The 14603-nt window shown below is 53.5% G+C and overlaps 1 protein-coding gene and 3 non-coding genes across 6 annotated transcripts; all 4 read right to left on the reverse strand.

Annotated features, from left to right (window-relative positions):
- Positions 1–7644: 7644 nt before the first annotated feature.
- HSPA8 (heat shock protein family A (Hsp70) member 8) lies at positions 7645–13754 on the reverse strand. 3 transcript variants are annotated; one of them, XM_054393919.1, is made up of 9 exons: positions 13703–13754; positions 12580–12789; positions 11462–11667; positions 11220–11372; positions 10558–11113; positions 10064–10266; positions 9332–9530; positions 8574–8806; positions 7645–8152 (listed from the first exon to the last, which is right to left on the reverse strand). In XM_054393919.1, the coding sequence occupies exons 2-9, from the start codon at positions 12782–12784 to the stop codon at positions 7967–7969; spliced, it is 1941 nt and encodes a 646-aa protein (XP_054249894.1). In that variant the 5' UTR covers positions 12785–12789; positions 13703–13754; the 3' UTR covers positions 7645–7966. The 3 variants fall into 3 exon arrangements, with proteins under 3 accessions (XP_054249894.1, XP_054249892.1, XP_054249895.1); XM_054393917.1 differs by lacking the exon at positions 13703–13754 and adding an exon at positions 13582–13695; XM_054393920.1 differs by lacking the exon at positions 13703–13754 and adding an exon at positions 13170–13190.
- LOC128976750 (small nucleolar RNA SNORD14) lies at positions 8396–8491 on the reverse strand. The gene has a single exon (XR_008489386.1). It is a non-coding gene; the product is annotated as a small nucleolar RNA SNORD14 (small nucleolar RNA).
- On the reverse strand, positions 9609–9704 carry LOC128976754 (small nucleolar RNA SNORD14). Its single transcript, XR_008489390.1, has one exon. It is a non-coding gene; the product is annotated as a small nucleolar RNA SNORD14 (small nucleolar RNA).
- Positions 10337–10428, reverse strand: LOC128976755 (small nucleolar RNA SNORD14). The gene has a single exon (XR_008489391.1). It is a non-coding gene; the product is annotated as a small nucleolar RNA SNORD14 (small nucleolar RNA).
- Positions 13755–14603: the final 849 nt, after the last annotated feature.

The raw sequence follows: 14603 nt of genomic DNA on the forward strand, positions 1-14603 counted from the left end.
CCTTCTCCTCAAGCCTGCCCTGCAGCCACTCCTTCCTCAGCATGAATTTGTTCTTAGGAACCCACACAGATCTACCTAGAAGGTGCAGGGCAGCCCTGGACCTCATTCTGCCACCCTGCAGCCCTAATCTCTGGGGTTTCACTGGCAGACATGGAGCAGATCCTGCCCTTTGCATCCCCATCCCAGACCTTAGCAGGGGACAAGGGAGCAGCACCAGATGAAATCTAAGCAATAAGTAGGCCTGGGCCAGTTTCCTGCTGTCAGTGGAGATGCTGTGGTCCGCAGGGGCAGCAGAGTACATCCAGGAGCAGCTTAAGCCTCCATCCCATGTACCAAACTGGTGCTAGGAGGGATGCAGAGGCTTGCAGGAGCTCAGCTCAATGCATAAACTCTGCTCACTTGCACCCTGGGGTAGGCCAAGGGGCAATGGATGGAAACTGCAGCCCAGGAGGTTCCACCTCAACAGGAGGAGGAACTTCTGCACTGGGAGGGTGCCAGAGCCCTGGAGCAGGCTGCCCAGAGAGGTTGTGGAGTCTCCTGCTCTGGAGCCTTTCCTTCTTGGAGTGAAGAGCCCAAAACTGAAGGCAGGACTCAAGATGTGGCCTCAGCAGTGCTGAGCACAGGAGGACAATCCCTGCCCTGCTCCTGTGCCCACCCCATTGCTGACATTGAGACAGGAGCCAAGCCCTGGGTTTTGAAGGATGTTGGAGCAGCCCCATGGAGAAGGACCTGGAAGTGCTGGTGGATAGTTCTGGAGACATCTCTCCATCCTGGATGCTCTCCAGATGGGCTTCATCTCACAGATAATGATTTCTATTATTGTTGTTGTTGTTGTTGTTGTCATCAAGCTCAGGGAGAACAATTAAAACTTTTTCTGAAGAAGAAGAAGAAACAAGAAGAAAGAAGAAGATGAAGGAGAAGAAGAAGGAGAAGGAAGAAGAAGAAGAAGAAGAAGAAGAAGAAGAAGAAGAAGAAGAAGAAGAAGAAGAAGAAGAAGAAGAAGAAGAAGAAGAAGAAGAAGAAGAAGAAGAAGAAGAAGAAGAAGAAGAAGAAGAAAAAGAAGAAGAAAGAAGAAAGAAGAAGAAAGAAGAAAGAAGAAGAAGAAGAAGAAGGAAGAAGAAGAAGAAGAAGAAGAAGAAGAAGAAGAAGAAGAAGAAAGAAGAAAGAAGAAAGAAGAAGAAAGAGAAGAAAGAAAAAGAAGGAGAAGAAATAAGACGAAGGAAGAAGAAGGAGGAGGAGGAAAAGAAGAAGGAGAAGATGAAGAAGAAGGAGGAGGAGAAGAAGAATGAAGGAGAAGATGAAGAGGAAGAAGGAGAAAATGAAGAAGAAGAAGAGAAGAAGAAGAGAAGAAGAAGAAGAAGAAAGAAGAAGAAGAAGAAGAAGAAGAAGAAGAAAGAAGAAGAAGAAGAAGAAGAAGAAAGAAGAAGAAGAAGAAGAAGAGAAGAAGAAGAAGAAGAAGAAGAAGAAAGAAGAAAGAAGAAGAAGAAAGAAGAAAGAAGAAGAAGAAGAAGAAGAAGAAGAAGAAGAAGAAGAAGAAAGAAGAAAGAAGAAGAAGAAAGAAGAAGAAGAAGAGAAGGAAGAAGAGAGAAGAAGAAGGAGAAGGAGAAGGAGAAGGAGAAGGAGAAGGAGAAGGAGAAGGAGAAGGAGAAGGAGAAGGAGAAGGAGAAGGAGAAGGAGAAGGAGAAGGAGAAGGAGAAGGAGAAGAAATAAAAAGAAGAAGAAGGAGAAGGAGAAGAAGCAAGAAGAAGAAGAAGAAGAAGAGGAGGAGGAGGAGGAGGAGAGAAGGCTAAAAACTCTCCCAATAAACCAAGCCTCCAAAATCCCTGCAAGAAATCAGAGCCCACATTTAATCTGCAGGCTTCAAAAGTTTCTTGGCAAGCTTAATTAAATGGTAATTCATCTGTGCATTGGCTCTGCCTTGTAAAGCCTGATAATGCCTGAGTCTTAATTAAAAAAAAAAAAAACTAAACTACTGCAGCTTTTTAGTTTTTATTCTGCTAGTTCAAGAGGGGAAAAAAAAAAATCACCAGCCAGAGCTGTCGATAGAGTTGGAGATCCCTCAGCCTGGCATTGATTTTATTCCCATCAAAGGCCCACATTTGGGTCAGGGAATCAGATTAAAAGTGATTCCCCTGCTTATTTATTTCTTTGCTCTCATGGGCAGGATGGAATTGGAGTGCCTGGAAAGATTCCAGCCCAAGGGTGTGACCTCAGGGCTGAGCACCTCATGTGCAGAAGGACATTCCTGCTCCATGCCTCTCAGATCATTTTGGTGCCTCTGGAGGTTTCCAATCATAGGATCAGAGCATCTGAGGGGTTGGAAGGGACCTCTGGAGATCTTCCAGTCCAATCCCCTGCCAGAGCAGGACCATAGAATCCAGCACAGGTCACACAGGAACACATCCAGATGGGGCTGGAAAGGCTCCAGAGCAGGAGACTCCACAACCTCTCTGGGCAGCCTGCTCCAGGGCTCTGCCACCCTCCCAGTGCAGAAGTTCCTCCTCCTGTTGAGGTGGAACCTCCTGGGCTGCAGTTTCCATCCACTGCCCCTTGGCCTATCCCAGGGTGAGCAGAGCCTGTCCCTGTCCCCTCCCTCCTGACCCCCAGCCCTCAGCTCTTGATAGACATTGATCAGATCCCTCTCAGCCTTCTCCTCTCCACACTGAACAGCCCCAGGGCTCTCAGCCTCTCCTCCCCAGGCAGTGCTGCAGTCCCTTCAGCATCCTTGGAGCCCTCCCTTGGCCTCTCTCCAGCAGATCCCTGTCCCTCCTGACCTGGGGAGCCTGGAGCTGGATGCAATATTGCAGGTAAGGTCTCAGCAGGGCAGAGTAGAGGGGGAGGAGAACCTCCCTGGCTCTGCTGGACACACTTTGAATGCCCCCCAGGACCCCATTGACCTTCTTGCCCCCCAGGGCACATTGCTGTGCCATGCAGAACTTGCTGCCCACCAGCACTCCCAGCTCCTTCTCCTTGGGGCTGCTCTCCAGCAGATCCTCTCCCAACCTGTCCTGTTGCAGTTTATTCTTCCTGCCCAGCTGCAGGACTCTGCACCCATTCTTGCTGACCCTCGGGAGGTTCCTCCCTGCCCAGCTCTCAGCCTGCCCAAGTCTCTGAATGGCCTCACAGTCTTCAGTTGTCTCAGCCAAGCCTCCCAGCTTGGTATCATCAGCAAACCTGCTGAGCAGACTCTGTCTGTCTGTCTGTCTCTCCCTTCATCAATGTCACTGATGAAGATGTTGAACAGGACAGGACCCAGCACTCATGGATGCCAAACCTCTGTCAGAAAGCCAAGTCCCTGTGTGGTGCCAAGGTCAGGCTGGAAGGGGCTGTGAGCTCCCTGCTCTAGTGGCAGAGCTCCCTGATCACTGCAAAGGGTTGGACTGGATGAGCTCTAAAGCTCCCTTCCAGCCCAAATGAGTGATGTGGGAAGCACAGAGCTGGAGCACAGCTAAAGACAAGAAGCCACAAGGCTTAGGTACTTGAGTCACCTCCCCATGGCCTTAAGCACCATCCCTGGGTTTGGAAGGACAGGAGAGGGTTGAAAGACCTCTTTGGGGAAGGGTTTGGGTGGCTTTTAAGACACCCCAAGTCCTGAGTTTGCAACCAGCCACTCTTCAGGGTGTGCATCCTGAGGTGCCCATCAAAACCTGGGCAGAGCACCACCACCACCTGTCAGACCTCAAAGTAGCTGCCCTCAAGCAGTGCAAGCAAACCACCCAGACCCACTCTGAGGGCCACCACACTTCACACCATGAAGCTGTAGGGCCAGGAACACCATCCCAGATCCTCTCCCAGCAGCAGAAATCACTCCAGCCAGGCTGAGGAGGTGCCAGCAGGGATGAGCATCATCCTGGGTCATCCATGGGCACATCTCAACATGCTTCCACCATGGGAAAAGATCTGCAGGAGGTTTGTGAGTGCAGCCAGGCAGAAACAGATGCCTGGACACCTGCTAGGTCAGGAGAAGCACTGAAATGAGCTGAGAAGATGAAGGGAGAGAGCTGGAGGGGGTGCTCTGTGCCAGGCAACCTCTCTACACACTCCTAAAGACGCTCAGACAGGCACTGAGTTGCACTTGGGCACCATCCAAAGCCACCCAGCGTCCCACCCCAGCACCTGCTCTGCATGCTCAGCTCTCTTTTTTGGACAGTTTGGGGTTCATAGCTTGGTGGAGCATGGGAAAGGTCAGCCTGGAAGCTCCTTGGTGAAAAGCAGGAGCTGGAGGGAAGCAGAGAGCTTGCAAAGTGTTCTCTCAGCTTGCTTTGACCACTGCGTGGTCTGGGGCTGTTTGATTCTCAGCTCCTTCATGAGCTGCTCCACACCTGGCTCGGGGCCCCAAGAGGAAAAGCGACCCAGGTCCTGCAGCAGACACTCAGCTGCAGCAAATTCTGGTAGCCGAACCCCTGAAGTGCCTTCTTTTTGCCCAAAAAGGACTCTTGCCGCTCGAATCCGAGCTGAAGCCTCTGCCGGGAGCTGGTCCCATGGCTGAGGCTCCACTGCCATCTGATGGGAAGACTGCAGCGCTGCACAGGGAGAGCGGAGACGAGGGAGGGAGGGAGGAAGGAAGGGTGGGACGGAAGGAAGGGATGGATGGATGGATGGATGGATGGATGGATGGATGGATGGATGGATGGATGGAGGAATGGAGGGATGGAGGGATGGAGGGAGAGATGGATGGATGAAGGGATGGAGGGAGAGATGGATGGATGAAGGGATGGAGGGATGCATGCAGGGATGGATGGATGGATGGATGGATGGATGGATGGATGGATGGATGGATGGATGGATGGATGGATGGATGGATGGAGGAATGGATGGATGGATGCAGGGATGGATGGAGGAACGGAGGGAGAGATGGAGGGATGAATTCAGGGGTGGAAGGAGGGATGGATGGAGGGAAGGAGAGAGGGAGGGAAGGAGGAATGAAGGGAGGGAGAGAGGGAGGGATGAAGGAAGGGATGAAGGGATGGATGGATGGATGGATGGATGGATGGATGGATGGAGAGATGGAGGGATGGATGCAGGAATGGATGGAGGGAGGGCTGGGTGTGTTTTCAGGCCTCATCCAGCCCCTCCTGCAGCAGAGGTGTGTCAGGAGCAGGTGTGGCTGACACTTGTGGGGGCACCAGAGGAGAAAGAGCAGACAGAAGAGGGGAAAATACTGATAAAAATAGTAATAAAAAGGAAAACCATTTAAAAAATCAAAGGAATGGGCATTCTCATGGACATGGCTGATGGTGCCCAAGGTTTGGGGGTGTCAAGAAAGGGCTGGGAGCAGCCTGCTGGGGGATCACCTGATCCCACAGTGCTGCAGCTACTGAAGCAATAAGCTCAGGTCGGACTTTTTTTTTTTTTTTCCCCACATTGGAAATTCTTACAGGGGGAAAAAAACCAAGGAAAAAAAGCAAGCAAAAGGAGTTTGAGTTAAAAAGGTCCAATTAAACATTGCAATGCTTCTGTTTGCAGACTCATCCCGGAGTGCTGCTCGCACTTGCAGGCAGCCCTAGAGGTGGCAGTGCAGCCCTGCAGCTGAAAAGCTTCCATCTCAGGCGAGTCCTCCATGACCAACCCCTTTTGTCCCCTCCCATCGCCACCCCTGTGCCCCTCGCAGTGAAGCTTTGCTGCGCTGGGATTCTTTTTTCCACGCCTGACAAAGTCCCCGGGTGGGACACCCCTCAGGCTGTGCTGCCTCTCAGCAAAGGCTGGAGAGCTGGGGGAGAGGAAGGTCCTGAAGGTCAAGCAGGGCAAGGGCAGGGTCCTGCCCCTGGGGAGGAACAACCTCCTGCAGCAGCACAGGGCAGGGGGGAGCTGCTGGGAAGCAGCTGCAAGGAGAAGGAGCTGGGAGTGCTGGGGGCCAAGAAGGTGCCCAGGAGCAGCAATGTGGGCTGGGGGCCAAGAAGGCCAAGGGTGTCCTGGGGGCATGGAGAAGAGTGTGGGCAGCAGGGCAAGGGAGGTTCTGCTGCCCCTCTGCTCTGCTCTGCCCTACTGAGGCCACAGCTGCAGTCCTGGGGGCAGTTCTGTGCTCCCCAGTTGCAGAGGGACAGAGAAGTGCTGGAGAGAGTCCAGGGGAGGCTGGGAAGCTGCTGAGGGGCCTGGAGCAGCTGTGTGAGGAGCAAAGGCTGAGAGCCCTGGGGCTGAGAGCCTGCAGAAGAGCAGCCCCAGAGGGCATCTGAGCAATGCTCAGCAGGAGCTAAAGGGCCCCTGGGCGGGGCAAGAGGCTGTGGCCAGACAACAAGGTGCCCCGGAGCCAGCAAGAAGGCCAAGGGTGTCCTGGGGGGCATGGAGAAGAGTGTGGGCAGCAGCAGGGTAAGGGAGGGAGGTTCTCTGGTGGAGGCCTTGCAGTGGGGCAGTGATGCCTGGAGAAGTGCAGGTGCCAGGCTCCTGGGATGGATGCTGGGGGAGTCTGGGTGACAGCAATGTGCCCTGGCTGAGGGCTCTGGGTTTTGGTCAGAGAAACAAACTCCTGCCCTCCTTGAGGGGATGTGGAGAGGGAGGTGCCAGGACACCTGGGCATGGGCTGACCACCCACAATGTAGTGAGTCATATTCTGAAGGTGACTTCCCTGCTCTCTAAATGCTGCTCCTTGAGCAGGGTGAGGTGAGAGCTTCAGACACCATTCAGTGCAGGATTGCTGCTGGTTGGTTGCTGTCACAGAGTGCCAGCTTGGAAGGGACCTCAAAAACCACCCTGCAACCTTGATGCACAGCCAGGCACTGGGAAGGTGGTCACCTTGGTGGCCTCTGCTGCCCAAGCAGCACCTGGTTCCAAACTAGGAACACAGTTGCCAGCTGGTGGCCATCACCTCTGGAGTGACAGAAAGGGCTACCTTCAGCTGCAGGATCCAAGGAATCATGTGGACAAAGCTCCTGGAACCCAAGGGACAGTTAGTTGAAAGTCTCTTCAGCCCAAGAGGCCATGAAGGTGAGTAGAGGCCTGGAGTGCCTCAGCTGCCCAGGCTGAGTTGGGGCTGTTCAGCCCAGAGAAGGCTCCAGGGAGACCTTAGAGCAGCCTTCAATTACCTGAAGGGCTCCAGGAGAGCTGGGGAGGGACTTTGGACAAGGGCTGGGAGTGTCAGGATGAAGGACAATGGCTTTGAGCTGGAGTCCAGAAAGGGAAAGCCATGGATGCCTCTTCCCTGGAGACTGGAAGGACAGGATGGATGGTGGGAGGCACCCCTGCTCATAGCAGAGGGGATGGAACTGGCTATCTTTTGAAGCCCCTTCCACCCCAACCCACTCTCTGAACCTAACTGAAAGCAGTTTGGCTTGCATTGCCTCCAAAGGTGAACAGAGCCCAAGGCTCAACTCAGTTTACGAGACACAGAGCACTCTGTGAGACACTGCCCTCTACTCCAGGCAGTGCAAGCCAGAGCCCAGATCAGATCCTGCTCAGCTGGATTTAGAGTGAACGTGAGGAACAAGTTCTGCACCATGAGGGTGCTCAACACTGCAGGTTGCCCTGGGAGAGTGCTAAGGTCTCACCCCTGGGCATCTTCAGTAGCAGGATATGAGCAACCTGACCCAGCAGACAATGGTAGAAATTTCAACTGCACTTCAGAGGCCAAACCATCCTGGATCACAACCCTCACCAAGCCCTTGTTTGCCCACCCTTGAGGAAGTGCCAGCAGCAGACAGGTGATGCCCATTAAATAGTTTTTATTGGAGGACACAGTTGCATTCCCACTCCTGTACAGTACTGTAAAGTGCAATGGCAGCCAGCTCCCTCCTGTGCACATCTTCAAGTAGTTCAAATGCCCAGAAATTTATTTTTTGTGGTTATGGTTTTTCCCACTCTTTTTCTCATTTTTTTTATTTGTACAGCAGCTCAGTTATGGAGTCTGAAATCTGGCAAAAAAAAAATACACCCCCCATGTGCCTACAGGTTTGGGTCCTTCAATTTAAGCCCAAGCCCAGAGGTTCTCTCTCTCCAACACTTAACTGCTAGTGGAATGCATTTCCCAGTGCCTTTAATCCACCTCTTCAATGGTTGGTCCAGAAGAAGCTCCACCAGATGGAGGAGCTCCACCACCAGGGAATCCACCAGGCATACCCCCAGGCATTCCTCCTGCACTCTGGTACAGCTTGGTGATGATGGGGTTGCAAACCTTCTCCAGCTCTTTCTGCTGATGCTCAAACTCCTCCTTCTCAGCAGTCTGGAGGAGGGAAAAATAAAACCCAAAAGCTCAGAACCTGCTGCCATCACCAGGTGGACACTGGTCAATGAGCCACCCAGCACTTCTACACCCTCCCAAACCAATCCCTCTGAGACTCCTCCAAATCCCTCCTGGAGCCCACACTGCTCCTGGAGCACTTCAGCTGAGGTTAGAGAAGATCCTGCTTGCAAGCCTGGCCAGCTTCAGTTTGGCAAACCCAAGCTGTGAGCTCACAAGCTGTGGTCGCTCAGACATCCAAGGAAGGAACTTGGACCAACAGAGTCTTTCAACTTCTGGTGGAAACTACGAATGGCTTTGGAATCACTTTCATCACAGCAACCACTCAGGCTCTCCTCCACCCTCTCCTGACCTTCACACAACAGCTCAGCAAGAAGCAGACACTGCCCAGAGCAGAACATACCTGGTTCTTGTCCAGCCAGTTGATGATTTCATTGCATTTGTCCAAAATTTTCTGCTTGTCCTCATCTGAGATCTTGCCCTGCAGCTTCTCATCTTCAACAGTAGCTTTCATGTTGAAAGCATAGGACTCCAGGGAGTTCTTAGAAGAGACCTTGTCACGCTGCTTCTCATCTTCTGCTTTGTACTTCTCAGCTTCCTGGACCATCCTCTCAATGTCCTCCTTGCTCAGCCGGCCTGCAGAGCACAGCAGCACTTCAGCTTCTGCTCAACCACCTCAGACACTCCAACCTCCCACATCCCCTCCAAAGTTCTACACAGATTAGCTTAGGCAGGGCCTTCACAGGCTTCCTTGACTACAAAAAATCTGGGGAGGAATATTTTAGTGTCAGATAATGATAGGACTCAGGGGAACGGAACAAAACTGGAAGTGGGGAGATTCAGACAATGCTAGGCAGAAGTTCTTACCCATGAGGGTGGTGAGAGGCTGGCACAGGTTGCCCAGGGAGGTGGTAGAAGCCTCATCCCTGGATGGTTTTTGCAGCCAGGCTGGATGTGGCTCTGGGCAACCTTACCTAGCATTAAGTGTCCCTGCTCATGGCAGGGGGGTTGGAACCGATAATCCCTGAGCTCCCTTCCAACCCTGACAATTGTGTTCTATGACCAAGTCAAGGTGCAGATGCACTCTGGCCAAGCTTGGCTAAAGAAAAGCAGAGTGAGAAGGGAAAGTGAAGCTGCTAGCCTCAGCCAAGTCATCCTTACCCTTGTCATTGGTGATGGTGATCTTGTTCTCCTTGCCAGTGCTCTTGTCCACAGCAGAGACATTCAAGATGCCATTGGCATCAATATCAAAGGTTACTTCAATCTGAGGCACACCTCTGGGAGCAGGGGGGATACCAGTCAGCTCAAACTTGCCCAGCAAGTTGTTGTCCTTGGTCATAGCACGTTCACCTTCATAAACCTAAAGAGAAGAAGAGCAAATGAAGTCCCAAGCGTGACCACACATCACAGTGGGGCACACTCTCTTGAGGTGACATGGTCGCTCAGACATCCAAGGAAGGTACTTGGACCAACAGAGTCTTTCGACTTCTGGTGGAAACTACGAATGGCTTTGGAAACACTTTCATCACAGCAACCAAGGCAGGCCCAAAAGGGAAGAGACTGCGGCTTGAGGAAGGCAGATTGGGACTGGAGAAGAGGAAGGAATCCTTTCCAGTGAGGGTGGGGAGACACTGGAACAGGTTGCCCTAACCCCTCCCCCCTCCCTGGAAGTATTCAAGGTCTGGCTGGATAAGACCTCGAGCAACCTGGGCTGGCAGGAGGTATCCTTGCCCATGGCAGGGGTTGGGAGTGGACCATCTTTAACGCCCATTCCAACTCCCTGCATCTATGAGGCAGGTATTGCCAACGGCAAGGACAGACCACCTCTGGTTTAAGATTGACTTCAAGCCTCAAGCAGGGTCTGGTGGTTACCCAAGTGCAGTCTCTGCCTACCTGGATCAGCACACCAGGCTGGTTGTCAGAGTAAGTTGTGAACGTCTGGGTCTGCTTGGTGGGGATGGTGGTGTTACGTTTGATCAGCACTGTCATGACACCTCCAGCAGTCTCAATGCCCAGAGACAGAGGAGTCACATCCAGCAGCAGCAGATCCTGGACATTTTCAGACTTGTCTCCAGACAGGATAGCAGCCTGGACAGCTAAAGGACAAGAAAAAACAATTAAAAGCCCTGCCACAGATATAACACACAGTACAGATAAGCCCATGGCTCGCTCAGACATCCAAGGAAGATTCTTGGCCATCATTAGTAGACTTCTGGTGGAAACTACGAATGGCTTTGGAATCTGATTCATCATTGCAAGTCAAAGGGAGCTTAAAGCTTCAGAAAACTTTTAGAGATTCAAGTGGAACACCTGTGGCCTATACCAGTACTGCTCTGACACTTCAGATGGTACTGAGTTGCTCCACACCACCACGGAGATGTCATTACCTGCACCATAAGCCACAGCCTCATCAGGGTTGATGCTCTTGTTGAGCTCCTTGCCATTGAAGAAGTCCTGCAGCAGCTTCTGGATCTTTGGGATGCGAGTGGAGCCCCCGACCAGGACGATGTCGTGGATCTGGGACTTGTCCAGCTTGGCGTCTCGCAGGGCCTTCTCCACAGGGTCCAGGGTGCCACGGAAGAGGTCAGCATTGAGCTCCTCAAAACGAGCCCTGGTGATGGAGGTGTAGAAGTCGATGCCCTCATAGAGGGAGTCGATCTCGATGCTGGCCTGGGTGCTGGAGGACAGGGTGCGCTTGGCACGCTCGCAGGCGGTGCGCAGACGCCGCACTGCCCTCTTGTTCTCGCTGATGTCCTTCTTGTGCTTGCGCTTGAACTCGGCGATGAAGTGGTTCACCATGCGGTTGTCGAAGTCTTCTCCACCCAAGTGAGTGTCACCCGCGGTGGATTTCACCTCGAAGATGCCATCTTCAATAGTCAGAATCGACACATCAAAGGTGCCACCCCCCAGGTCAAAGATCAGAACATTCCTTTCGGCACCGACCTGAAAGAAGAGACCAATTGTTACAATGCAACTCTTTTTCACCTGCACTTCAGCAGCTTTGCCAGCTGGAGGTCAGGCACAGCTGCCCCTTCCCCTCCACTGGTACCTTTTTGTCCAGCCCATAGGCAATAGCAGCAGCTGTGGGCTCATTGATGATTCGCAGGACATTGAGGCCTGCAATGGTTCCAGCATCCTTCGTGGCCTGGCGCTGAGAGTCATTGAAATAGGCTGGCACGGTCACTACAGCATTGGTGACAGTCTGCAGAGACAGAGAACCAAGTCAGCTCCGATGGGAACTGCTCACACCCACCCACGTTCGTCACACTCCAGTGACACCCCAAGCCTCACCTTCCCAAGATATGCTTCTGCAATTTCCTTCATTTTGGTTAAAACCATGGAAGAGATTTCCTCTGGGTAGAAGCTCTTCGTCTCGCCTTTGTACTCCACCTGCACTTTCGGTCTGCCAGCATCATTGACCACAGTGAAGGGCCAATGCTTCATGTCAGACTGGACAACTGAATCATCAAACCGACGCCCAATCAACCGCTTGGCATCTGCAAAGAAGTCATTTGCCATGTTAAATCCATTCACTCCTGTTAAATGCATTCACTCAGAGGCCCCGAGCAACATAGCCTACTGGGTGGTGTCCCTGCCAGGGGATTGGAACTGAGTGATCTTTAAGCTCCTTTCCAACCCAAACCATTCCATGATTCTATTAAGTTCTTCCCAAAATTTACAGCACAGAAGCCTGAAATGCTGTAGCTGGCCTGAATGATCTCCACCTTGCCAAGACACAACTGGAGGCACGGTGCTCTTTCACCTCTTGGATGTAACAAACTCGCTGGCATCACCATGCTGCCACTACAGCAATTTTACAGCTACTGTACTATAGAGTACAGCATAGAAATTAGACCAAACAGTTGGTCAAGGCCTCTTAGTCAGCTGCCAAGCAACAGCCTACAGCAAGGCAACCATTTAACTGGAAGCCACATCATTTCCAGTACCTAAATTAACTATTAGTAATTATGTTATTGAAACTAAATTAAGGAGAGCAACTTTTCACGAGGAATTGTAGCAGTAAGCTAGAGGACAAGAGCTTTTAACTGGTGAAGAAAAAGCTAGTACTAAAGACTACAAATGCCAAATTCTTTCTAGTGAGGGTGATGAGACACTGGAACAGGTTGCCCAGCGAGGCTGTAGAGGCCTCCTCCCTGGAGATGTTCAACGCCAGGCTGGATGAGGCCTTGAGCAATCTGGTTTAGTAGAAAAGTGTCCCTGCTAATGGAGGATTGGTTGGAACTAGATTACCATTTAAAGTCCTTTCCACCCCGAATTAACCTACAATTCTATGAAATCAATAGCTCCAGTTTCCAAAAGTAACTCTGGCCTCTGCTATCAGCCGTGAACATCCAGCACCACACTGTACTAAGTTCTCTGCACAGGGTGTGCCACCCCTGCAGCCTTACCAAAAACTGTGTTGGTTGGATTCATTGCAACTTGGTTTTTTGCAGCATCGCCGATCAATCTCTCCGTATCTGTGAAGGCGACATAGCTCGGCGTGGTCCGGTTGCCCTGGTCGTTGGCAATGATTTCCACCTTCCCATGTTGGAACACACCAACGCAGGAATAGGTGGTGCCAAGATCAATTCCAACAGCTGGTCCCTTAGACATCTTGTCTGAGAAAAATAAAAAAAAAAAATAAATCAGTGTTTTAGAACTACGATATCCATTTTTTACCACCAACTTCTCCCTGCCACACACAGCACGTTTTCAAGCCCCACCGGATCCAGCCGCGGTATGGCCGGATCACGTGGTCCAGCACATGGCCGGGGACTCCATCTCCCACCATGCACCTCGCCGATCACGTGGCCGGCAGGCGCCATCTTGGGCGCCAGGACATGGAGTCACACAGTCTCCCCTCGGCTCGTGGGCCGAGCTTGGCGGGCCATGTGGCCTGGCACAGCCCCAGCCCTGCTGCGACACTAAGCCTCACCAACCCTCCCCCCCCCCCCCCCCCCCTTCCCCTCCCCGCACCCAGCGGCAAGACGCAGCGCACCTCAGCCGCCCGCCTTCCGCAACCCACAGCCGATCCATGGCCGTCCTGGCATCCAGCGCCTTCACCCCCACACCTGCCAGGACTACGAACCCCAGCATGCTCGGCCACTCTATGGCCGCAGCGCCACCTCCGCCCCCACCCACACACAGCCCCAGGCGCTCCCAGCGGGAGATAACACAGGCGCCGCATCTTCTCTCTGTCCTCTACCTCTTTTCTTCGCCTCGCCCCTCCCCCCGTCTCCCCCTCCCTCTCCGCCCGCCATTTCGAGACGAGGGAAGAAAGCAAGCCGGGAAAAACGCCGTTTAATGCGGATTTCGGCAAACAAGGGACAGCACCGCACAACCTTCTACAAAAAAGCCACTGCCTCGCCACACCAAGAAAAAAAATCCTACAACATCGACAAAACCCTCACCCTTCCCCCCAGTCGCACAGCCCGATCCCCCGCAAAGCAGCATCCGCCCCACTGGGTGAAAGGGCAGCTCAGGTAGGGCGCGCACCCGCCTTCCCTCCCCCACAGCAGCAGGCCCCGTTACCTGAACGGTGCAGACAGACCGGGACGCGCACAAAAGAAAACGCACTGTAAAGCTTGCTACCCAATAAGACCTTTCCGCGCCCGCCCCGCCGCCTTTATATATCCCCTCAGAACCTTCCAGAAGCGCCCGCCTCTTTTCCCCCCTTCAGCCAATGGGCTCGCGTATTCCGCCACGCCTGCAGCCAATGGGACGCTGCCGGAACCCGCAGGCGCGGTGACGCGCACAGGAAGAGGGCGTGCCCGCCGGCCGGTATTCTCGAACCTTCATGCGCTTTCCCCTCTCCCCCGCCCCAACCGCCCACCGCTCCGCAACGCGCGGTCCCCGCCCGCAATGCGTGCAGGGCGGAGCTTCGCCTGCGCGGGAACCAATGAAAGCCCTCCAACGGCCGCGCGCCGGTGACGATGTCGACGCTCACAGGCTGAAGGAGAGAGCGGGGGCAGTGCAAAGGCGCCGGAGGGCGCCGCAGGCTCGATTTGCATACTTCGCGCGCGAGAAGGAAGGCGCCTCGGGGTGGGAATGGCCAATCGGATGGCGGGCTGGCAGGTTGATTTGCATACAGGGTGGCGGGCTGCGAAATAGGGGAGCCGAAGGGGAAAGGGGGGCACAAAATGGAGGCACAAGAAATGGAGGCGCACAAAATGGCGGCTCCATGCGGGGCCAGGCCAGCAGCCTCCGCCGTGTGCGGGATGCGGCCCTCCCTCGCCTCCCGTCCTACCGTGAACACCGCGCGGCGGGCGGCTGCTGCGGCCCCGGGAACGGCTTGCGCGCGGGTCCCCGCGGTCGCGGTGCCGCACGCTGCGAGCGGGCTGGCGGCTGCGGTGTGCGGGCAGCGCTCCGTTAACGGCAGCGAATTAACGGTCCGCGAACCAAACCCTGACAGTAACGAGCGTCTGGCTTTCCG

The sequence above is a fragment of the Indicator indicator genome, chromosome 29 (genome assembly GCF_027791375.1).
Source record: "Indicator indicator isolate 239-I01 chromosome 29, UM_Iind_1.1, whole genome shotgun sequence".
In the NCBI taxonomy this organism is placed as follows: Eukaryota; Metazoa; Chordata; class Aves; order Piciformes; family Indicatoridae; genus Indicator; species Indicator indicator.

Coding starts and splice junctions, on each gene's coding strand:
- HSPA8 (XM_054393917.1), bottom strand. CDS start 13,624: ATGCTGCTTTGCGGGGGATCGGGCTGTGCGACTGGGGGGAAGG. Junction 12,790..13,581: donor CTGTGCGACTGGGGGGAAGG/GTGAGGGTTTTG, acceptor TATTTTTCTCAG/ACAAGATGTCTAAGGGACCA. Junction 8,153..8,573: donor ACTGGCTGGACAAGAACCAG/GTATGTTCTGCT, acceptor TCCCTCCTCCAG/ACTGCTGAGAAGGAGGAGTT.